The sequence below is a fragment of the Metarhizium brunneum genome, chromosome 7 (assembly GCF_013426205.1).
Source record: "Metarhizium brunneum chromosome 7, complete sequence".
In the NCBI taxonomy this organism is placed as follows: Eukaryota; Fungi; Ascomycota; class Sordariomycetes; order Hypocreales; family Clavicipitaceae; genus Metarhizium; species Metarhizium brunneum.
Genome location: NC_089428.1, coordinates 2,479,263 through 2,501,222, shown reverse-complemented (window position 1 = coordinate 2,501,222; position 21,960 = coordinate 2,479,263). Strand labels below are relative to the sequence as shown.

Genomic DNA, 21,960 nt, shown 5'->3' with positions numbered 1-21,960 from the left:
CCAACGGCCACACGGGTGGGGGTTGAGCGGGGCAAGTGACAGAGGCTGCATGAACGTTGGAAGGTAATCCGTGTACGATTTTAGTTTTTGTGTGAGAAATTGATTCAAGCCGTCATACTACTTCAATGTCCATCTTCCCTGCATACGTGGCCATCCAAGTGCAAACGAATCGCCGCCGATTCACCATGGCTAACTACACGTCCAAAAAGCTCCCACCCCTGCTCGAGCAAGGCGACTTGAGCGAAAGAGGCATACACCACCCCATTGCCAATCGTCGTCTGGTCTTACCTGGCCAATTTGCCAAGAGCCAAGACACTGCCAATGCACTGAGACGACAAGTATCTCAGCTTCAGAAACAAAACGCCGGCCTGTGTAGATCTCTTCATGAGGCAGACAGCCAGAATACCGCGCTACGACAACAACTTTCTGCCTATAGGCAATACATAAAAAAGCAGGATGATGGACTAGCCCACGTTATCAAACACCATTTGCTCTGCGTTCAAGGGTTATCGAGAGACTGTGGTGGAGGCCACCTGGGACGCAACTGCAGCGGAAGACGCCGTGCAAAGCGAGATGAGAGGCGCCGGGGGTCGGTCTCCTCCGCAATTTTAGACAGTCTAGGGATGATTATTTCTCCAGTTTAAAATAAATACACGACGTTGTCCTTATCATATTGATCCCGGACACGCGCAAGCGCCCAGGTGCCGAATGCGACTGGGCATGCAAGTGCACGCCCGAGAAACCAGCACTGTCCATATCCCCAACCCGCCGCCCACCCCCCCAAAATCTCGAGTGAAGGATGCAACATTGGCGCAAGAGAACCGGCCGACATCACGGCGGTAAGCCGTAAAAGAGTGGAGACGGCCCGGGGCCTTCCAAGCTGGTAAATCGAGAAGGCGGACGAGCGTGGGACGATCAGATCAGGTCCTAAATTTCGTCCCGCACTTGATGAAGGCCAAAATGACAGATTTAAAGTAAAGATACTTCGTAGATCTTGAAGATCGTTAGCCGCCGAAGTTCGTTGAGGCGATATATATATATCAGTGCAAAGAATCATAATCAACAGAAACTACCATAAACGACAATATGGCACCAATTACCTGCAAGGTTGTCGACGCCAACAACCGTGGACGGCCTGGAGTCTATGTGGTTCTGGAGTGCAAAGACCAACTGCACCGTGGCATCGCGACGCTGGAATCAGTGACTGATGAAGATGGCGGAATTAGTCTGTGGTTCCCAACACCATCACCCGGACGAACAGACGATGTGGAGCCACAGATCGTTGACAGCAGCAATATTCCTAGAGTCTCTTTGACTTTCTTTCCTCATACCGTGCCGTCAACATGCCCAGGCCCGTTCTTGTCTATCCACACGGACTTGTACCTCCAGGGGGATGAGTGCCACGGAATTACCCTGTACCTTGACCCTCATCCACGACTAGTGCACTCCCCTGTCCCGGTAGCCAGCCCGCTCAACAGGTTCGCTGCCGCAGCTGTGAGCACGCAAGAGCCGCAGCGAGACCTATCAACCCCTTCCCCGTTGCTGCTGCCTCCACCAGTCAGCCAGAACAGCCGACCATCGCCGATGCTTCTGAATGGTATGCACTGCCACAATGGGAGTCGGGGTCAGAAACGGAAGGCGGAAGACTATCCGCAATCACCAAACAAGAGGCGCTAATTCGGGTGGCGGAGGTGGGACAGGGGGATTCGTGAAGAGAACTTCGCCTTCTTATTGGAGACATTACGAAAGCAAATTGTCGATTCTGCAATAGTTCAACACTAGGGCACGGGATGTATATGGCACTTGAATAATAAAAACTGGGGCTTTCAGGAGATGTGCACATGTGGCCTGTTTTTTGTGAAGGAAGCCTGTTGGCCAAATGAAGACGACGACTGGCGTGGGTGTGACTATCGCTTTTAGTTGGTTACCGACGGTACGGTCCGCACTATGACAATGAGGCCTACGCTAGTAAGCCTCACAATGGCAGACGCCAACCCTACCGTTCATGCTTCAGGTGCTTCAGTATGTGGAGTTGACTCCCCCACGTCTTTCCTCCATGGCCAGATTCACGTCCCACCTTCCGCCCAACCTGTGCGATTTACCCTGGCTGGCAGGCTGCACGGGCCGTCACAATCACAAAATGGTGACACTGACTACTAAGCGAAGGGCAGCCTAAATAATGTCCGTATAGCTCGGCGTTCGGCATTTTTCATCTATTCCGAGAAGATCCAGTGACTCGTAGGTCGAACCTCTCTAAGAATCATTATCTGGACATGTACATTGAAGTTATCCCAAACTGTTTTGCGGTTGATCAAGAGTCGGCAGACTTGGTCGTTCAGCTCAACCTTTAGTCTCTTAAAGTCACTCTCATCAACAGTAACTCCCCTAATACAAAAACCAGGTCCAGTGAATGAAATTCTTACACCAGATGCGTCACCCGCTCCAGGTAGTTCGCTCATGAGCTCTGAGAGCGACGTGACTTTAAACTTATGTGGAGGCTCCCACGTTTTATAGCTCATGTACCCATTGAAGTCTTCTCCTAGGCTATATTTGAACTGGAAACTGCCAATGTGGCAGGTATTTGTCATATAGTCAGTAATGATATCTTGTTGGATTATGCTATTAGCATTGTTGTTTGTCAAGAGTCTTTCGAGACTGAAGCCGTCTCTAACATCGCGACTTCGGCAAGAAGGCGTCCGCCTCCAGCGCCGAATTTCCTCAGCAAGGCGAAAAAAAAGATACCCAACAAGTGTCTGGATTCTACCTGACGTGTTAACTAGAGTCGTAATTAATGAGATACAATAAAGAGCTTACTTCTGGAGATTGGCGGCATACACAAGGCCAGCGTCTCCAGTTCCTGGCCAATAAATATCGCCGCGTCCGAGTAGGTCTAAAAAATGCCGTGCAAGCCCATGATAAACCTCAAGCGTAGCATCGTAAGATGGACAATAAGTGAATTTCATAGGATTTATGGCATTCAAAAAGACCAGTATGTCATGGACGAAGATCGTTGTCTGGGGGTGACCGAGGTCACCATACCCGAGCTGAGCAAGGAGCTGGCGAAAAGTGGGCAACGCAACGGGCATTGTGAGGAGTGAAAGTTAATTTTAAGATGCGCCGCTTGAAACACAAGCAAAGGGCTGCGGCGCTTTTTATGCAGCTCGGATTGGGGTATACGCACGACATGGTGGCAATGACAACCGAGAAAAACTGTGGTGGGCTGAAAGCGCCTAGATCTGCCAGTTGCCAACACTGGTCCAACACAATGTGGAAAGGTTGCCTAGATTGCCGCAAGCTCTCTTCGATTAAATAGAGTTACTCTATAAAGAGGCACAATGTCCCATCGTACAACGGCAACATAGATGCCACCCAGGATACATTGCAATCATGACTCTCGTCAAGCTTTCAGTTGCCTTTGCGTGCGCTTATGCCGTCACCAAACTGTAGGGTAACCAGTAAGTCTCGTCAATATTACATTTACTAAAGCCACAAAATGGACTAGACCGGATTGAATCATCTCGCAACCGTCGGTCTTCACGCCAAAGTGACGACTTTCGAACCAAGAGTCGCCGGGGAAGGCGGGGGCGGACTCACAGAAGATCACACCCTAAGCCTAGTTCTCGGTCGCCGTATGGCTACTGCAGGGCATCTTGTCGTCTGGCTAGTCTATTTACTAGGTACACATCAGACCATTCTCAGCTAGTGTTATAGAAACAATAATGACATATCAATTTGCCTGCATCTGCGCAAACCCCAATATCCTTGTAACCGGCCGCCGACTCGCGGCTCATTGGTGAAGCCAGCTGCCAGTCGCCAACGCGTTTGAGAAAATTGGTGCTGCCAGTAACGCTGGCCACATCTTCTAGTACCAGGTACTCATTCCGTATCGTTTACCAGCACCCGATGGCTTTCAAGAGCCGTGTTATTAGTAACTTTTAGTTAGCAAACCACTACTACTGGCAGCCGACCGATGAATGTTACCGATAACTCGCTGATACCAGTAGCATTCTGAAGCAAGCTACCAGCACCCTTTGAGTGGTGGTAACCTTGCAAGCGAGGCTACCGGCACCACCTCCTGGATCATACCAGCAACTTCCCTAATTGTTTAAAGCCCATGTGAAAACTTAGGGGATAAGCCCCCGAAAGCGTAGCGCCCCATTACACCTAGGATTACCGTGCATGTCCGCTGTTCCACCCATAACGGTCAACCGGCGTCGAGTTGCGCCCACGCTCACCGCCAGGACGAGATCAAATTGCCTCTCCATGCAATTCCTAATTTCTTAGAGAGAATTTGTATCTTATTACGAAATTGCAATTTTACTAATCTAAGCAGGGTCTTCTCACAGCCATTGCGAGACCGAAATATTAGCAATCTTCCAATGCCGGAAGCCTGCAGGTGTGCTAAGCGCTCAAAAACTAACTACTCAATGCTGTTTGCCGAATTATGAGGAATAAGAAATGTGGTCGGTTGAAGACAGCCGCTGTGACTAAAGATAGTGGTGCTCTCGCGCCCTCAGCTAGCGCTTTGAGATGGCCCAGCCTAGTATGACCAGAACTAGATTTAGTACCAGACTGTTGAGCAAGAGAGGCATCAAGGCATTCAGCTGCGAAACACGTACAAACGTGAGATCAAGTCGAATGATAAACCTGCTCTTTTTATTAGACATATCAGAGCATGTAACTATTTAAAGGTGCTAAGGCTCGAGTGAGAGGGCTATTTTTTTTTTCAGCATCTCGACCATCTTCTGTACCAACCCCACACATCTAGAACACTGCCAAACTCTTTTTCCACCTTCCCTCAAGATGTCTTTCGCAGAAAAATCTACAGCCCTTCAAAACGTCATGAAAAATCTCGATATAGGAGATGCCTGTGTCTTGAGAAAAGCCTTTACCTACAGCTCGATACTCAAACAGTGCTACGAGTCGCGAGCTGATCCCGTTGGGTATTTGTCGCGAACGTTCCGGTACCCATTGACATTATTGTCCGCCATGTTTGATTCGGGCTGTGTTATCACCGGTCCGCGCGCTTTGGGGTTCTTTCTCCCGTCGTCAACAAGTGAAGACTCCGTATGGACTTTCTTCGTTCCCGGATACAAGGAATCAGTTTTAGACATGGTCAATGTGTTGGAAATTTGCGGGGTCTCGTGGCAGCTTGATGCAGCTGAAGTGGCAAGATCGCTTCGCCCACTTGGAACGGCCTCCATCTCAAGTGCGGATCTCGAGTGTCTCAACTCAAGGGCAGAATCCCTTGAACCAGCTGCAGCGGAAAATTTGCTCGGAACAGCGCTCTACGGCAGATTCAAGGCATACAAGGAGATGAACTGCGGCAACAGGCTCAATTCGGACGCCTGCCAGTTATCTGATCTGGAAAAGCCGACCTTGGGCGTTGCTTCAGAAGAGTCAGCTTTTCCGCCTAGTCAGGACACAAGCAGCGCGAGAGAAGCACTCAATGTTCTTCAAGGATACATACAAACCAGCTCAGGGTCTCAGGGCGTCGAACTAATTATCGGATGTTCTTATTCAGGCATCAACAGCTGCATGAGCTTTATCAAAGGCTTTTACGCCAGCCATGTCCAGTGCTTCATCAGTGGATGGTGCGCGGGCCACATGTACTACACCCAGTGTAAGGACAAACACTCATCTATGTGGAGACCATGGCCGGGCCAGAAATACAGGAACGCCCACCTTGATGTGAAGAAATACAGACATCGAGGGTTTACTTTCCATCGGGCCAAACGCGGAGGGCCGGTTACGCGATCACTCAGAGACTCCCAGTCCTTCCTGCTTGATTATGGGGCCCTGTATCGGTCCTTCATTCGGCCATCGCACCACGCACTGCTTGACGCCTGGCTGGCAGAAAGACGAGATAATATGGATGGAATAACCTGGACAGAATTTGACGGTCGCATTTTCTCAGTACATGATACATTCGAGTCTTGTTATCGACAGTCCAGAATGACATTCGCCTCTCATAGCGTAGATCTTCCGCTAAACAGGCTCCGGCGCCTTAGCAACCTCGTTGCGTTGAACTTGACGGAGCCGGATGCGCTGAGAGCCGAGTCGTTCCGGAGCTCGATTGGTCCGCCTGCAGTTGGTCAGAAATGGCAACTTGGCGCTCTGGCTCGAACTGGAAAGGTGTTTAACAACCTTCGCGACGCCACACCCTGGTCCTGGGCCTTGTAAGCTATAGAATGATTAATAGATTGCCACTTGAGTTTGTAATGCATTTGCATGCGTCGTTATTAATGTGATGTGATCGAAGCACTCGAGTTGGGGAGTCCTTCAGCCAGCCGCCGGGTGCATAAACGAGGAGCAAGTACCTAGGTAGGTAACAGCTAGGCAACTCTATCACAGTTTGTCTCCACTTTAAAATCAAGCACCCCAGCAGCAAAGTTTCCCAACAGCACTTGCCGTGCCGTGTTACCCCCCAACCCATGTTCACCAGAGTAACCTATTTGGAAAAATTTCACCCTTGTCTCCACCCTTTCGTGGATTATGGGCGCCTAGCTTCATGCCGTCCGTAGGAATCACAATACTGGGCGGGTGTTGTATCCGGCGAAAATAGCGGGGCTTCGGGGTTCATCACAAAAAAAAAAAGCCGGGGCATCACCTTCTCTTTGCCCCGATATGGGGCCGTCCGGAAACTGAAGCCGACGGGGCCCATCGGCCGATCAAAGATAACGCCGGTTCCATAAATATAAATACAGTATGTAATGCCTTGTGAATAGGGAAGCCATACAATGCAAAGTCACACCTCACCTCATTCTACGATGGATCATTCAGAAGCTCAGAGTCATGGTGTCAAAGCACCACTCACATCCCTACAAGAGCGCAATGCGCTGGGCTCAGAGATCATGCATTTACGCTCCATAACGCAGTATGAAACACGGCTGTTTAATTTGACAAGAGAGAATTGCAGATTGCAGACTGAAATTCAGCATTTGCATTACGTCAGGAGTCTCGAGAAACAAAATGCTGAGAAGCAGATACAAAAGCTGTCTGCCGAACTTCTTGCTTTGAAGCACCTGGTGAGTGTCAAGTGACTACGTGATTGCGTACGGGGGAGACTAAACTTACTGTTGTACCTAGAAGCCTCTGAGTATGTCTCGACGTACTGTCAAAGTGCGAAACCGTCAAAATCTCCAGCACGGAGATTCGGCCGGGCTTGGGGAAACTGAATCAGATAATACACTGAATGTAGATAGTACCTATTAGAGTGGTACCATAAGTTAGACAGTTTAAGAGCGCCCCAGAGGGTGTAACAACCAATCCAATTCAGTGTCCAAATGCAGTAATGTGACCTGCGCGATTTGTGGCATAAACATGCCTTGCTGCTCTGAAAGAGGATAAGGTCGTATGCACCTAGGCGCCAACAAAGTCCCGGGCGGTATCTGCGCAGACTAAAATCACGTTGGACGAGCTACATAGGATAAACCGAGGATGAATGAGGAAAGCCGGGGTTTATGACCTGGGCTTATATAAGTCCCGGCTTCCTCTTCTACACCTCAGACAACTTCCTGTCTTCCCAAGTTCCTCTTGCCACTTAAGACATATTCATCAAATCAAAGAAACCTTAGCATTCAGTTCTGCCTAGACGCCATCATGAAAAAGCAGCCGGCCTCTCGTAAGCGTCAGGCTGCTGTCCCCCCTCACATAGCTTGTACTGATCTTCATACATAGTCAACGAAGTGTCCAGAGTGGACCTTGACCGAAGATTCGATCTCGCTCATGTTATCGATGCGCTTACTTGGGGGGTCTCTGCCGGTGTCTCTATTTACTACACGGTCCGCGCACCCCGAGATGGTCCCACCATCGGGGCGCGCATTTGGGACCAGAATTTTCAGTATGAGACGGGCCTGACCATTGATCCAAACATGGTCATTGCCTACTGGTTAGTATCGAGCATCAAACAGACTGATCCGCAGCTAAATCACCTATTAGGGTAGGAATGCATGCCGCGCTCTTTGTGCACATGCTGGCCAATATTTTCGCGGCCTCTAACGACATCAGCTACATCACAATCAGCAATCATTTCAGCATCAACAATTTACTTCACGTTGTTTTTCTGGTCTTGTTTGTACGCTCTGCCTTTGGCTGGGCCGAGTGTATCTTGATTCTCAATTTCGTCAACCTCTCTGTGCTTTACTTTAAGCATAGCAAGCTTTCACACTTCACTCGCATTTCAGTTATCTGCGGCCCTCTTGCCTGGAATTTTATTGCCATCCTTTGGAACTGGGCAATTGCCGTAACAGCTGGAATCGGCTACAACGACACTATCGAGGGCTTTGGTCTCTTTTTCGTCTGGGCAATTCTCGGGTATGGAGTGTTTTCCCTCCTTGTCTTCCAAGTAAGTTGAACTCCAATAACTAGAGCATATTTCCAGTTCTGACTCTGCCTATAGGACCTTGCAATGGCTTTCTTGCTGGCGTACCTCTGCGCCAGTATCGCCGTCGCGCAGCATTTTCTCCAACGCAGTGATCGAATGTGGATTCCGCCTGTCGTGATTGCAAGTCTTCTGGTGGTAATGATGTGTGCCGTCGCCGCTCGGTGCCTCTGGAATTTACGAGCGGTACGTCGGAAGAAAGTGAACGAGTCTGTGGACGCTGAATTCGATGAGCGTAAGGAATCATGCTAAGCTCTCATTGATGTATGGTTTACGCTACAGTCCACAGGTGGAATGGGTTTGATCTCGACGCAAGATTCTGATAATTCGAATCGGACTTTCTGATAGCATACTTAGCCGTCAAGGGTGATCTAAGTACAATGACACAACTAAGCTAATCGATATCCGAGCTATAACTTTCAACTTCCCTAAAACAGAAACCCTATTCAAATTAGCTATCTCAGAGAAACTAGTTGGACATTTGAGCATTGAGTTTTATTTTTTGTCTTTCTAATGCTCTTCGTTCCTCGACCGTTTTGCGCCAAACTATCTCTCTTCCTTGCAGAACATCCCATTCGAAGTAATACATTCTCTCAGTTCCCGGTAATCACATTGTAGTGTAAGGGAACGGCCCCACATCAGGACTTACATAGCTCGAGTCTGAACTTCCTTGGGAAGCTCTTACTTTCCTTGTGAACAATCGCTTTATCCAAGTCGCACTTGACCTTGCTCGTGCCCTTGTACCGTCACATGTAGGTGGTTAGCTGATAACGCATTTATAGGTAGAGAGAAGGATTTACCTTTTGTGCCCATCGCTCCTTCAAGGAGTTAGCCAGTTGTTGCTCGCCACTCTTTGTCAATTCCTTATATGAGCAAATTTGAGCCCTAGGCAAAGACCTAAAAGAAGCTAGTGGTGGATGTCATGCACTCTGGCTACAACATGTTCAAATTGTGTTACATCTTGTCGTTATGCCCCGGCATATCCATGGTCCAATCTGTCGGTTTGTGGTCGATTTTCCATCACCCTCTGGTGCGGCACTTTCTTCCTCCGAGCTCCACCCCCCGTTAATCCATTCATGCTCTCTGATAGCTCGTTCGGCGACGGGAAACCCGTCCGCTTCGCGAAGCCACTTAAACATGTTTCGCGTCATAGACTCTGAACAGTCCTTGTCACGGTCAAGGTTGTCATAGTGAATGGTAGTATGGCCAGCAACAGCATCATCTACCTTCGAGCTGGTTGTAAAAGAGCTTTCAATTGGGTCTTGGGCAATCTTAGTGTTGTTCCTACAGTTCCATGCCCAACCGGCATATCTTAAGCCGTGATAGCCGGGGCAGGAGACGTGCATTTGCACCTCGAGAATGCAGTCTTTAAGGGCAATGGAGCCAAATGGCGTGAACGGGACGAGAGGGGGATTGCTGTGATGGTCAGCCTGCGATAGGTACATTAATCGAGCCTCGTCCGACCGCTGCACCGTTGTCGCATTTGAAGCAGTGCGCGACACAGGTTTCTGGATGAAAGAAACATAGCTGTTTGTCCAGGCCGCAGAATGTAGATCAATCTGAAACGCAACAGGGCGAGCCCATTTCATGATGTAGTGCTGGACGTTCATAAGTATGCCCCCTAACCACAGAAAATTCAAGTTGGGAGCTCGGCACATAAGCATTTGCGCCAGAATATGCGGCTCTTTGGCGACTTGTGTGTCAAGAATTGCAAAAGCGCCTTGAATCCAAGCGCCACAGACATTGCACGGGATGTCCGGTTCAATAAACGTGCTGCACAAGAGCGAGATTACTCCTGTAGTATTGCAGCTAAGGGCGAGCAATCTATCCAACTGACAGTTGTTGCTCCCCCATGGCGGAAGGTACTGTTCCACGGAAGGTTTCGACCGTTGCAGGCGGGGAAGATGCATACGGGGCCAGCGAACCTGCTTCGAAATGCGGTGGCGTGTCGGCAGCAGGAGTGCGGCAGCAAATGCCGCTCGACTTTGGTTCTGAAGTCCATGGTAGATTGCGTAGTCAAGGATGTAAGCCATTGCAGTGGAGAAAGATGCCGAAAAATGCCATTCCAGAGGCGAGGGTACGGCGTTATAACGTAGAGCCAACGTCCTGCAAGACTCCAGTTTTACAGACCACGGCGACTTTAAGACCCTGCCGTTGTGAAAAATGCAAGCGCCCCAGCCTTCTTCGGGAGCAAGAATGGCCGCCCACCACCGCGCTGCTTCATATGTAATGTCACCAAGGTCCACGATTAAATCGCCGTCGCCGTTGCGGGCGTTGTCACGGCTGTCGCGCGTAGCCACGCTTTCGGTGTATGACATAGTTGATGCCCCGGGAATGATCTCCGTCCATCGTGCAGATAGTACATAGGCCCAGGCGAGGGTGAGAACCAACATATGCTTGGATTCCTCATCGAAGAGATTCGGGCTGTCAATTAGGCGACTCGATTGAAGAGAAATGGCGGTTGGGCAGGCTATCGTAACTCCAAAGGTAAGTCCTATCTGCAAGGAGGGTAGGTTGCAACTGCCATTGCTGGTTTCCCAAGTAGATGTTCCCGTCGCATATAGGACGGTAGAGGAATTGCGATCGAGCTCTAGCTGTGGCGGAAAATAGGGATGCTGGGGAAACGCATTTTCAATGTCTAAGCTGGTTGCATCGAAAGGAGATGTGTTTGAGCTTGAGCAAAGGCTATGCCACAACCGGTAGCCTGCTTCATAATAAAACTTGTATGTTTCGTTGTCTGGTCGAAGGGCATCTGCCATCCTCTAGGTAGTAGGTTGGCAACGATGACTTGAGGGTGCTCAAGGCCATCGAGGAAGTTTGACGTGAAAATGGTGGTGCTACTTTTGGGGTATCCTGTGATCATGCTGAATGGAGGAATGGAGAGCCTTAAATACAGTCTCTAGCTCTCTCGGCCTGATTTATCAGGCAACAAACCTGTCAACCCAACTAATGGAGTCACCACCGCGTCGCTGCACAGACAATATCGCGCCAGCTGTCTCGATAATAAACTTATTAACGTCATCGGTCCCCATTCACGGTCAAAACCAGCCCTCTATCGACAGCTTCTGATGATATTGCCACCGTTAATACCGCCGTAAGCGACCGTGTGGGCAGAATAATGGTTCAATCACGTTGTCTTGAGACCTGCTCATTGTCTTCCCGCGCAAGCTGGTTGTCAGACAATTGAGGGTCACAAAAGATCGAGTATAATGGCGTCGTATGAGAATTATCTGAAGAACAAATGAAAGATAGAAATGAACGCGGTATTTATCTTGTGAAGGAACCATGTCTGATACAATCCTAAGACTAGGAGGAGTCGTTGCTGATACCTACAATGCCGCGTCGCGGCATCGTAAGAAGCAACGACTTACCACATTTTGAGGTTCTGATATCTGACACTGCTTGATGGCTTTCCCAACAGCCTACTAATCTTGCTATTGCATTACTAGCCGACAAATCTTGCTCGTGACCGGCAATACATCTGTTACCTCCCAGAAAACTGATAGACCAACTCAGTACTCTACACCGTATTGTACGATAACAAGATTGCCTTCATCATCCTTAGCGATAACAGGACAGCTACTATAGTCCACATCCTTGCTCTCCCGTCCATGCTCAGGACACGGCCTGCAAACTACCCATCCGGTCCAATTCTCGTCAACAGTGCCATCCATATGGATAAGGGTGTGAACTGTGCTGCCACAAACTTTGATCTTTCTGCGGCATCGTCGTGCTGCACACGGTTCACTGCGATGAACTTCGTTGAAGTGCCCGCAGGTGCTGCAAGACCCTGATCTGCCAGAGCTAATCATCTTACATCCAGGCAGATACGATGCCTTGGTGAACCTAGGAAAAATTAGGTTTGAGACTAGAACAATATTGTATATAGTATACATACAAATATCTGGCAGCCGAAGGAAGAGTGAAACTGAATAGCTCCTTATTGCAAGGTAGAACGGCGGGTTGTCCGACCTTTTATACAGCGAAGCCCGGTCAAGAAAGACTTGACATGGCAGCAGACCATCAATTGCAGCAGATATTTGAGCCCCTCTAGCACCTGCATCAGTGGCCTTGTTAGCTACACAAGCCATTGATCAGAACATTAGGCTAACCGTCATCATCAACATAGCAGCTGAAGGTACAGCATGGTTGTGACGGCATTCAAATTCGACATAAAAAACTTTTCGACATTGTCCCTACAGAGGTGGTTCTGAGGTATAAAAAACGTTGGCAGCCCTCGAATATCGACAACCATTTTCTGTCGTTCGAATTCTCATACCCTCACTAGATACGATAAAAGACATCATAATGGAACAAGCCCAAGACTTTTCTCCGCTTTGTCGAGCCTGGAAAGAGACCGGATATCTACTCTTACCGGCGTCGTTCTACAATCCCTCAACTTGGCTTCTCTTCCATACATTCCACGACGGAACCACAGTACAGATACGCACCCACAACTTCAACAAAACTTACAAGAACAGGCCCTGGGCCACCGACGAAGAAAAGAAACATTTCGAGGGGACGTTCGTCGATCTCAGTGGACAGGGATTGGGTGACAGCAAAACATGGGTCAAATATGATATGACAATAAAGGAGGCCAAGTCAATGGGTTTCGAAATCTCAAGATAATTCTGAGAATAGGGGCTGAAGGGAGTGAAGAGTTGCAAGGGGAGGCTGGCTGTCGCGACGGTAGATATCTAAGCATACTCAATATCTAAGCATACTCAGATAGTTTTACCGTTGAGGCATAGATCTATACGCAACATATCAACCGATTTCGATCCCATATGGCAGCGCACTGTGACGGGGCCAGACTTCTTTGGCTCTAGCCCGTTGCATAGCGTCACCCTAAGAACAATGGAAATTCCTGATCCCTTTATATTGGACACATGAACGAGAGCTCATCTAGATGACCTATCCTAGTATAGCGGTGTCAATTGGAATTTTGTTACACCCAATCTAGCCCACCTTGTTGGCATGTCTAGATACACTATATTAGTCCATAATAACATAATCCACGTCATGGATGGAAACCTTGAACACTTACGTAGAAGGGGGGGCCTCGTCGCATAGACTGCTCTGTCGCAGATAGGCAGTCAATAGCCATGTCGAAATTTTCACTTAAGAGCGCTTTCACGGCATTAATAAGCTTCACTTTAGCTTGTTTATCTTCACTCAATGCCATCGAGTTTTCGAGACACCACTGCAGTAGTTTCCCTAATGCCTTTGCATCTCCAGGATATCCTGGGAGCTCCATGTCGATATCGATGAGCATTAGACGCGGCTTGGAAGCCGTTGTTGAAGGCTGAAGGAGCGTGTTCCACGGCCTTATGTCACCCTGGAAAAGCTCGTACTTCCGAAGCTCTCGAACGCCTCGGACTAGGTCTTGAAGTTGTTGAAGTGTAATGGGTAGGTTGCCTCCACTATTCTTTGCCAAGATGCCCAAATCCTCGCCGGCATAAGGCATGAGGATGCCCACAACTGTGTTGGGTTTTCTGGGTTGCCAATCGGCCACAACAACGGCAAGAATGGGAACGAGACAGAAGCGTCTGGACATTTCCGAATTGACTTGGTTCGCTGGTATTTGTGCCTTGTTTATAAGATCTTTTCATTTTTCGATTTCGAGCTCAATCGCACCCACATCGGTATCGGTTTCAATGTACTTCAGAACGCATTCCTGACCTTTCCAAGAGCATCGGTAAACTCTGTGACCCATTGGCTGCGGGCTTTTTATGTCCAACGCTGTGGGCTGGAATATGTCGGTTCTGTGACCGTAAAACAGCACCCTACTGCGCGGCCATATTCGAATAGTGTACGAGTTATTCTGGCAGTCCGTCTCATCCGCACTCCATTCATGGTCCGGATCTTCCCTAATGTCAACGTAACTACGTCTGAGATGTTCTTCAATTATGCATGATAGCCACGTTATATCCGTCGTCTTTTCTTCAGCCCCGCGACAGGTTACTTCGACTTCTACTCCATGCCAATCGTGGTTGGCTGTATCGTACACCACCGCAGAGCACTTCCCCCCAGGTCTTGCTATGTGGCCGTGTATTGCAATTTTTGGGGCGCTGCGGCTCGACTCCATGTCCGCGAATTTTTTCGTGAAAATGACTAGACGAGCATGGACGGAGAGTGATCGATGACGAAATCCGTGTCAGCAAATAAGTAAAAAGGCTGCGTAGCAAAAACTGCGGTTGACCGGAGTAGGCGCTATGAGAAGTGAGAAACTAATAAAACGAACAAACTGATAGATTGATATTGTATGTTTTTGCAAACAGTGTGATATATCTCTTTAGATTGCGATCTTTCTCGGAAGGGGATGTGCTGCAATTTATACCTTGATGCCCCCAAGTCCAACGTCCTCCGCTCAACCACATGCTACAAGAAACACAGAGTTAAGTGCAAATTAAAAACACTTCCAAGAAAGTAAGGGAGGCGGTCAGTTATGTCTGCACCTTCCCGTCTGATGCTTTGCTACCCGAATTCAGACCCTCGTAAACCAAGTCATGAACCTCACGCCGCCTTGTCTACAGCTAAAGAGACGCTACGAAAAGTGACGTCCATGCGGGCAGTCCCGCCGTATTCTTCCAAGATAGTTGTTGTCACATAGTTTGAGCCGCCAAAGGTCACACAGACGCTTGCATGAATGTGAAGGTGTGACAGTGCTAGTTGTCACTTGTCAAATCATTTCCTCACTTGAGTCCTCATTCGCGAGTCTTACACACAACCAGATGGTTTTTGGTCTGAGCAGACTTTTAAGGCGTTATATTAATACAAAACTACATCCCCCCTGTGCTGTATTGCTCATGCAGACCGCTTATTGCCCCTATAATGATACAAACTCGCGGAGCAGGTTGTCGACGCGAGACTATAGCCGTATGAAACCAAGAAGACAACGGTACATCCATGTAGATGCAAGCGGAATATCTAGACTAGGCGAGTCCATTTTATGCCCTTTTCATTACATCAAATGCGTCCTCTGCAACCGGCAATGTTACCTCGACAGCTTCATAGAACAAGCTGTGTGCAAATACCTACAGAGGTCGACGCGCCAGCTCAGCGATCATCTTCATTCCACTTCTGATGTGATTGTCATTCCAGCTTATATTCCCGGTTTTTCCATTCTTAGCCCGCATGAGGCGTCACCGGTCGTCTGTATTTGTCAACAAGGCGATGATGCATACCGCCAATCTTGTCCACGCCCTCGAGTTACCTCGGCCTCGGAGGCTCCTCATGTGGAATGTGGCAGGCAAGGATATCCCCATAACTTCCACCATAGGACCCAAATTGAGTTAATGTCCATGGTTGTAAGGCAGTCGGGAACCGGGTCTAAAAACTTGAGCGTCCTCTCAACTAGTAATATGCAAATAGATCTTTGGTTCGTATCGGAGTATATGGCCGTCAACTGATACAAACAAAATCGTTCTCTAAAAAGATGTTAGTATTTTCCCTTGCTCCCATGAGTTCTAAGAGTGAATGGAAAATTACGTCGGAAATGCCCAACGTCTGTTAGCTGGTTCGAATTCTTGAATCATCTTAATGTACGACTCCAGAGACGTGAAGCGGCTTTGTTGGGGGTTTATTGAAAGGCCGTGCGTATTTATATAGCGTTCTTTTAGCGTTACAAGAGGAGTGGGTACTTCGACAAGCTCTAGGGGCAGACACTCAAGCTGAGGCCGGGGAATTGAGGTGAGCCGTGGTGAAATATACGCGACTCGGAGTTCGAAAAAGGCTCCAGCACTTGTGCCAAACTTTCGTACGATGTCGTCTTTGGATGGTAACGGCAGGTATTTGTATAAAGATGGTGGAACTGGATTCATGTCTGTGTGAATAGGATACTCGCTATTGGTGTCAGTTGGGTTTATCTGCGGCAAGGAATAGGGGAAGGCGACAAAGGGAATTTACCTGATAATAAAGCAGCAACACCAGAGTGCAACGATATCCGCGAAATGATCGTCAAGGCTAGAATTTTTCCACTGAACCCTACTGAAGTATCAGTCTTTGGGTCCTCATATCGGATGCGATTTCAGGACTACCCAGAAGAGGATCCTAAAGCAAATGCCTTGGTGATGTGTTCATTCGCAAATCCATGAAATCCGCGACGCTTCCAGTACAGTGCCAAGAGTGCATGGGTTTGTATAGTTCGCCTATAGCGAAGACCGAATTGGAGCTCTTGAATATCCTGGCTATGAATTGGATTCATAGTATCCGCTAAATCTATGATTACCAACATTGATAGTCGATCGTTGTCGGAGCCCTGGCCAGCAAGATATTTCTGTCGCATGGCCAATACTTCATCCGGTGTAAAGATGGGCCATTCAGGAAGGATGTTTCCCAAATACATATCTATTCGACTGCAGGAGAATTTTTGATACGTTTGCTGATATGACTGCCCGGATACATATCCATCCGGCTGTGGTGTCACTCCGGCTGGGCATGTTGGGTCCGAATCGCCAATAAAGAGTGTGCTGTCTTTGTCAGACATTTTTGAAGAGCAAAAGACAAATTAAATCAACTAAGATGTACGTTGAATGGGCAAAAAAAAAAAAAAAAACGGATAGTTGGATTTGAACGTGCGGGAACTTGTAATTATTTATATTTCGGGAAAGTTCTCATTGCGACCAACATGTGCTCTCTTCAGTTCGTTCCTGCACTCAACGAGCGCCAATTTAATATTGCGTTGTTGCCACCGTCTTACCCGCATTTGCATGACTTCGTATGTGGAAATTAAACGCATGTATAGAGACAAAAGATATGCATGCAAAGAAGCACACAAAAGACGATCAAATCAAACTGTTATAAAGTGCGACATGTACGACTTGATATGTATATTTTACCTGACAATAGGTTCACACCAGTAGTAGTCCTGAATTAGTCTTGAGTACATTCTTGCGAGGCGGGTATTCCTACTCTGGAGGGCAAGTTGGCTTCAGATGAACTTATGCTGGACGGAATATGCGGTATTGAGGAGTACAAAAAGCTAGAAGAATAGCACATACAAGCACCGTGACATATAGCAGTTACCTATTCTAACTAGCTGTCTGTGTCGACGCCGCTAATCTACACCTCCCTCCATTCCCATACAGCTTGACCAAATTAGTGATGCACAAAAACGGGTTCTGCGACTCCTCGGGTATTCGAAGGCTCGTTTCTCAAGTGTTTCTTTTGCGGACCGCGATCGGCTCGTCGTTCCCTTTTATTTCCCTCGTGAAGAGTCCCCAGCACGACTGCCTAATCAAGCCGGTTTCGAGGTCTCGGAAATGTCATGATATGTCGATTAGTTGTCGTCATTACTCTCATTACTCATAGCCGAAAACTGCTTAGTGTTCTTGTCCCAGTGTAGTCTTCTTTTCCTCATTGCCATGCTATAACCCAGCCATAGGATTCTTTCGCAACGTTTACTAACCGTTGACGCAGGCTCAAAGTACTTTTCTTCATCATCAATCGCCGTATTATCAAACCAGTTCTTCGGGAAATAGGTTCCAGTATAGATTAAACCACGCATAGCATAGTCTTCGGGAAGAGGATGCGCCTTACCAACTTCGGGCCACGGAATTTCCGGAGTATCTAACCGTGGCGTATACTCGCTGGTCCGTAACAGATGGTTAAGTAGTAAAGCAGTCTGTTCCCATGGGAGGGAGCCCTCTAAGTACTGTCTCCCTACGTCAAAATCCATCATAAACCAGTAGAATACTAGGAGGGTATGAAGGCAGGGAAACGTGTTCTTGTCACCCCACCGAGCAATAACAATCTCATACGTGCGAGCTGTAAATCTCACCGCCGTTTTGAATGTGTCAGTCAGCACCGGATCCGGAAGCATTATAGTGTCGTCTGTTTGTTGACTCTTCAAAACGGCATTCATAAGGACATTTGACGCGTCTCCAAAACTTAGGAGCAGACAGCTTAATGAGATGCCAATGAAATACCTAGCCTAGTTAGCTTGTTGCAGATCTTATGTTATTACAGTGACGTCTCTTACCCAGATTCAAGCCAACATCCATGTTCTCTTCCAATGCGACTATCTAGAAGATCCAGGAATTGCTTCATTGAGGGCTCGAGCTGATCCTCATGCGCGCCAGAGAAGAGTATGCCATGAACTCGCACAAAGGCCACATCAACTGGCTCTAGCCGTTGAGAAGCACTTGGATTTGCATTTAAGAGAGGATCAAATAGCGTCATGACGCTATCCCTAGCGCTGAGGAATGGGACTGGAACGCAGAGAGATTTACCATAGAGGTACAACTGTTGCAGGGCATTTGGTCGTGCCAAAATCGCTAGGTGGTGATAAAGTCGTCCAGTCGTTGGTGTCTCATCCGAAGCCTTAGTATACCAGGATCTTGATACACCAGTCCAAGTTTCTCGTTCATGGATATCATCGTCTTCAACTGCCATCCTGTAACGCGCCAAGTCACCAAGACACTCTATCCACGTGTGCTTAAACGACGGAATTGCCTCATATAGCTGTGCCATTATGGTATACGCGATATAAATGAATGTAAGCATATGCTCGAGCGAACCAGGCAGTTTCCGCCTTAGAAGCTCTAGAAACGAGTGTATACCATGGCGCCACATTCGTGCAGGCAAGAAATGCTTAGATGCAAGCCTTCTGATTGCGGCGCTCGCCGATGGGTGCTGGGATGCCAATAGAAAGTCATGATGCTCTTGGAGAAGTGACCGATGAAGGGAAATTAATGTGTGATATTGCTCTTGGCTTAGATTAGTCCCCTTCTGTGTGCTGTCATACTCAATGCATTTGCTCTCGAGTAAAGCCAGTCCGGCATAAATACCTTGGACTTCCGCGGCAAGCTGGTGTGAAGATATGACTCGAGTATCCGGTTGCAGAAGCATTCCTGATCCCGATGCCGAATCAAAAGACTGGCCTCTGTGCTGACGAGATCCGCCAGGTCTCGCCGGATTTTTACTGCAGACGAAGTCCTCTTCTCTGTCAACTGGTCCAACGCGACGCCTGACCGGAGTCGACGGTGATAAGCTGCGTTGCTGAGCAGTTGAAGCGACGGATGAATACGTCCTACTAGCCAATGCTGTTAACACCACAGTTCAACATCCTTTTTAAGATCTCGGACTACCATTTACGAGTAATAGGCCAACTCACTGTGACTCGGTGCTATCGTCGCAACGGCGCGGGAAGCGCTCAAAGCCGCCTTCATGGCAGCTAGAGGTGGGTTCCACGGGACGAGTACGTTCTCCGAGTCCTTCATTGGTCACCAATGACTGTGACAGTGGTTTCGTATCCCATGGAGCCGAGTCCATAGTCTAAGGGGTATACGTGTGGCGGTTAGGGGTGGGTATGATTCCGAGATACTCTCGTGTGACGCTTGTGAATCTCGGGTTTATCGCACAACAGGACTACACCTGATACGCTCTCCAGGGTGAGTTGTTGTGTTGAAGTTTTTTTAAGAGTAATAATGGAACGGGACACTGAGAGGACTCCAGGTTCGAACAAATGTGGCTCTTTACGGCAGTTCTTATGCTCGCGCAATCGACACTCAGCCTCTGATGAAAGTGGTTCGCACCGAGAAATTGCAGCCTCTTGGCCGCCTTGCGGATATCTTAGCCAGTAGGAATCGTGATATGAGAGCCATCTCGTGGGGTTGCTCGGGTTGGGTTGTCTTGCAGTGACAGGAAAAGCAGATGGCGCCGTGTTAGGGCATTCCTGGGCGACGAAGCCAGGAAAAGGGCAACCTTCTTCGGTGGGAATCTGAGCTGCCTCACGCCCCGGAACTTCTTGTTGGCCTCTGCAGTATGGTAATTGTGACTTGTCCTTTGCATGGTTGTGCTCTTCGGCGTGCGTAATTCAAGGAAGGGCTGGCAAAGCATCACTCATAGATGCAACCTAACCTTGTCCCGGCCAGTGAAATGCAATTCAACAGTCTCAGCCTTCTACACCGCGGATATTGTGCCGTCCATCCGTCTTTATTCTTAACTGCAGTTGATATCCCGTGCTTTTGCAGCTGGATCCGGACCACCCCCCTCAACGCAATGGCGGTTAGTCTCTTACAGCGTCGATCCTTCCGAACGGCAAATTTGCTCTTAGTTTCAGTAAGCATGCTACATCAGGGGAGCTCATACTCCCTGCCCTGGTATTGCTTCTTCGTATGCAGGGCGAAGTATGAGTGCGTGAAAAGTATGGTGTCAACACGAAAGCTCTTCTCGTCTACCGCTGGTCAAATACATTGGAAAATGGCCAAACACGAGGCCTACCGAACCCTCTTATAGCAAGATCGCTTCAGTAGCAAGAGAGTTCAAAGTCCATACGAGTCCAACTGGGAAAATCTGTATATTATACTGCAACCATATCATAATGTGAACCTGCCTTTTCAACCATCAAGGCGAAGTGAAGCCCTGAAACGGCGGCATGCTTCAACAACCAATATGTTATAGTAAGCAAATGATCATGACTGTATAGCTGAGCAGCATTTTATTTCTCCTGATCTTTGATGGAACCACTCCAAGCCACTAGACCACTCCAAGATGATCAATGCTATACTCGGCAGTAATATCAGAATCTTTGAGTTTGGTTATAGACGCTTTGCTGTTCTTCTCCTTTTTGATAGTGGGTTATGCTCTGGAACTTCGTCGGGCGGTGATTCGTATCTATCGTAGATTCTCTTCAGTTTCCCATTGCTGCATTCGCTACTTCCTTCACTGCCGCCAACATGACCCCCTTCACCAAACTTTTGCCCGATAGAACCGCATTCTTCACATGCAGTGCTGTCAAGTCTCCTGGTGATGATACTGTACTTGCTCAATGGCCACTCCGCCGTATTAGAAAACCTGGTGTGTTCCCCATCCGGAAGACATTCAGTTACTAAAAGGCTATTGGAGTATGCAATGCTTCCGTCTTTGGATTTTTCGATATTGCCATTGACTTCATCCTCGGCTGCATCTGCACGGGCAGCATTATCGGAGGGCTGGTCGCCTTCGTTGATATCTTCTTCAATAACTCTTGGACTGTTCGGAACGGTAGCCTCATCACTATTGCCGTCACTCTCAGAAGATATTTCAATTATTTCATGAGCCAGGTAAAAGGACTGGCAAGAAGTAGGGTCCAAATTGCGACTTTGGGCATCGACCTTGCGTTGACAAACACCCTCGTAAGGGTTTTTTTCGGGTGTGTTCGGCGGGGCTGTCAGGCTGGTCTCGGTTTCCATTTCGATACTTGTAGAAGTGCCTGCTTGTTTATGAACACCAGCTCATGAAAGTGGTCGTAGCTGGTATGAAGATATCCTCGTTTCATGGAGGTGAAATGTTGAGGTTGAGGTATTTATAGGCCATTATAAGAAAGTCTTCGACCTTTTAAAATGTCACCATTGAATGCTCAAGGCGGTTAGAGCAAACCATCCTAGGATTTGGATTGCGCTGCTCCTGAATGCACCGGATGTGAAAGGGGCCGGACCCATATCGTACGATTGTGTCAAACGATATTCCGCCTTCGGTCGAGGAGGCGTCCCGATCCACTTGGACACCTTTGTGTATATAACTGAGACCTTCGTCCTCTTGACTTGAGTAGTGGTTAAGGCTAATAGACTCTCAATATTCTCATCATTTTTGAC

The 21,960-nt window shown here is 48.2% G+C and overlaps 8 protein-coding genes across 8 annotated transcripts; 3 read left to right on the top strand and 5 right to left on the bottom strand.

Moving 5' to 3' along the window:
• Nucleotides 1-1,086: 1,086 nt before the first annotated feature.
• Nucleotides 1,087-1,677, top strand: G6M90_00g113010 (uncharacterized protein; the record flags this gene model as incomplete). Its single annotated transcript, XM_014683820.1, has 1 exon — nt 1,087-1,677. One exon carries the CDS (start codon nt 1,087-1,089, stop codon nt 1,675-1,677), a length of 591 nt encoding a protein of 196 aa, XP_014539306.1.
• A 3,126-nt stretch (nt 1,678-4,803) lies between these two features.
• Nucleotides 4,804-6,183, top strand: G6M90_00g113000 (uncharacterized protein; the record flags this gene model as incomplete). The annotated part of the gene is made up of 1 exon (XM_066131877.1): nt 4,804-6,183. One exon carries the CDS (start codon nt 4,804-4,806, stop codon nt 6,181-6,183), a length of 1,380 nt encoding a protein of 459 aa, XP_065987937.1.
• Nucleotides 6,184-7,602: 1,419 nt separating this feature from the next.
• On the top strand, nt 7,603-8,635 carry G6M90_00g112990 (uncharacterized protein; the record flags this gene model as incomplete). The annotated part of the gene is made up of 4 exons (XM_066131876.1): nt 7,603-7,624; nt 7,681-7,891; nt 7,942-8,347; nt 8,402-8,635. 4 exons carry the CDS (start codon nt 7,603-7,605, stop codon nt 8,633-8,635), a joined length of 873 nt encoding a protein of 290 aa, XP_065987881.1.
• A 692-nt stretch (nt 8,636-9,327) lies between these two features.
• G6M90_00g112980 (uncharacterized protein) lies at nt 9,328-11,142 on the bottom strand (the record flags this gene model as incomplete). The annotated part of the gene is made up of 1 exon (XM_014685898.2): nt 9,328-11,142. One exon carries the CDS (start codon nt 11,140-11,142, stop codon nt 9,328-9,330), a length of 1,815 nt encoding a protein of 604 aa, XP_014541384.2.
• A 2,189-nt stretch (nt 11,143-13,331) lies between these two features.
• G6M90_00g112970 (uncharacterized protein) lies at nt 13,332-13,940 on the bottom strand (the record flags this gene model as incomplete). The annotated part of the gene is made up of 2 exons (XM_066131875.1): nt 13,332-13,364; nt 13,431-13,940. The coding sequence occupies 2 exons, from the start codon at nt 13,938-13,940 to the stop codon at nt 13,332-13,334; spliced, it is 543 nt and encodes a 180-aa protein (XP_065987841.1).
• A 1,677-nt stretch (nt 13,941-15,617) lies between these two features.
• G6M90_00g112960 (uncharacterized protein) lies at nt 15,618-16,871 on the bottom strand (the record flags this gene model as incomplete). Its single annotated transcript, XM_066131874.1, has 4 exons — nt 15,618-15,813; nt 15,875-16,228; nt 16,292-16,369; nt 16,423-16,871. The coding sequence occupies 4 exons, from the start codon at nt 16,869-16,871 to the stop codon at nt 15,618-15,620; spliced, it is 1,077 nt and encodes a 358-aa protein (XP_065987964.1).
• Nucleotides 16,872-17,663: 792 nt separating this feature from the next.
• Nucleotides 17,664-18,856, bottom strand: G6M90_00g112950 (uncharacterized protein; the record flags this gene model as incomplete). The annotated part of the gene is made up of 2 exons (XM_014683769.2): nt 17,664-18,312; nt 18,366-18,856. 2 exons carry the CDS (start codon nt 18,854-18,856, stop codon nt 17,664-17,666), a joined length of 1,140 nt encoding a protein of 379 aa, XP_014539255.2.
• Nucleotides 18,857-20,925: 2,069 nt separating this feature from the next.
• G6M90_00g112940 (uncharacterized protein) lies at nt 20,926-21,558 on the bottom strand (the record flags this gene model as incomplete). The annotated part of the gene is made up of 1 exon (XM_014683770.1): nt 20,926-21,558. One exon carries the CDS (start codon nt 21,556-21,558, stop codon nt 20,926-20,928), a length of 633 nt encoding a protein of 210 aa, XP_014539256.1.
• Between the last annotated feature and the right edge of the window lie 402 nt (nt 21,559-21,960).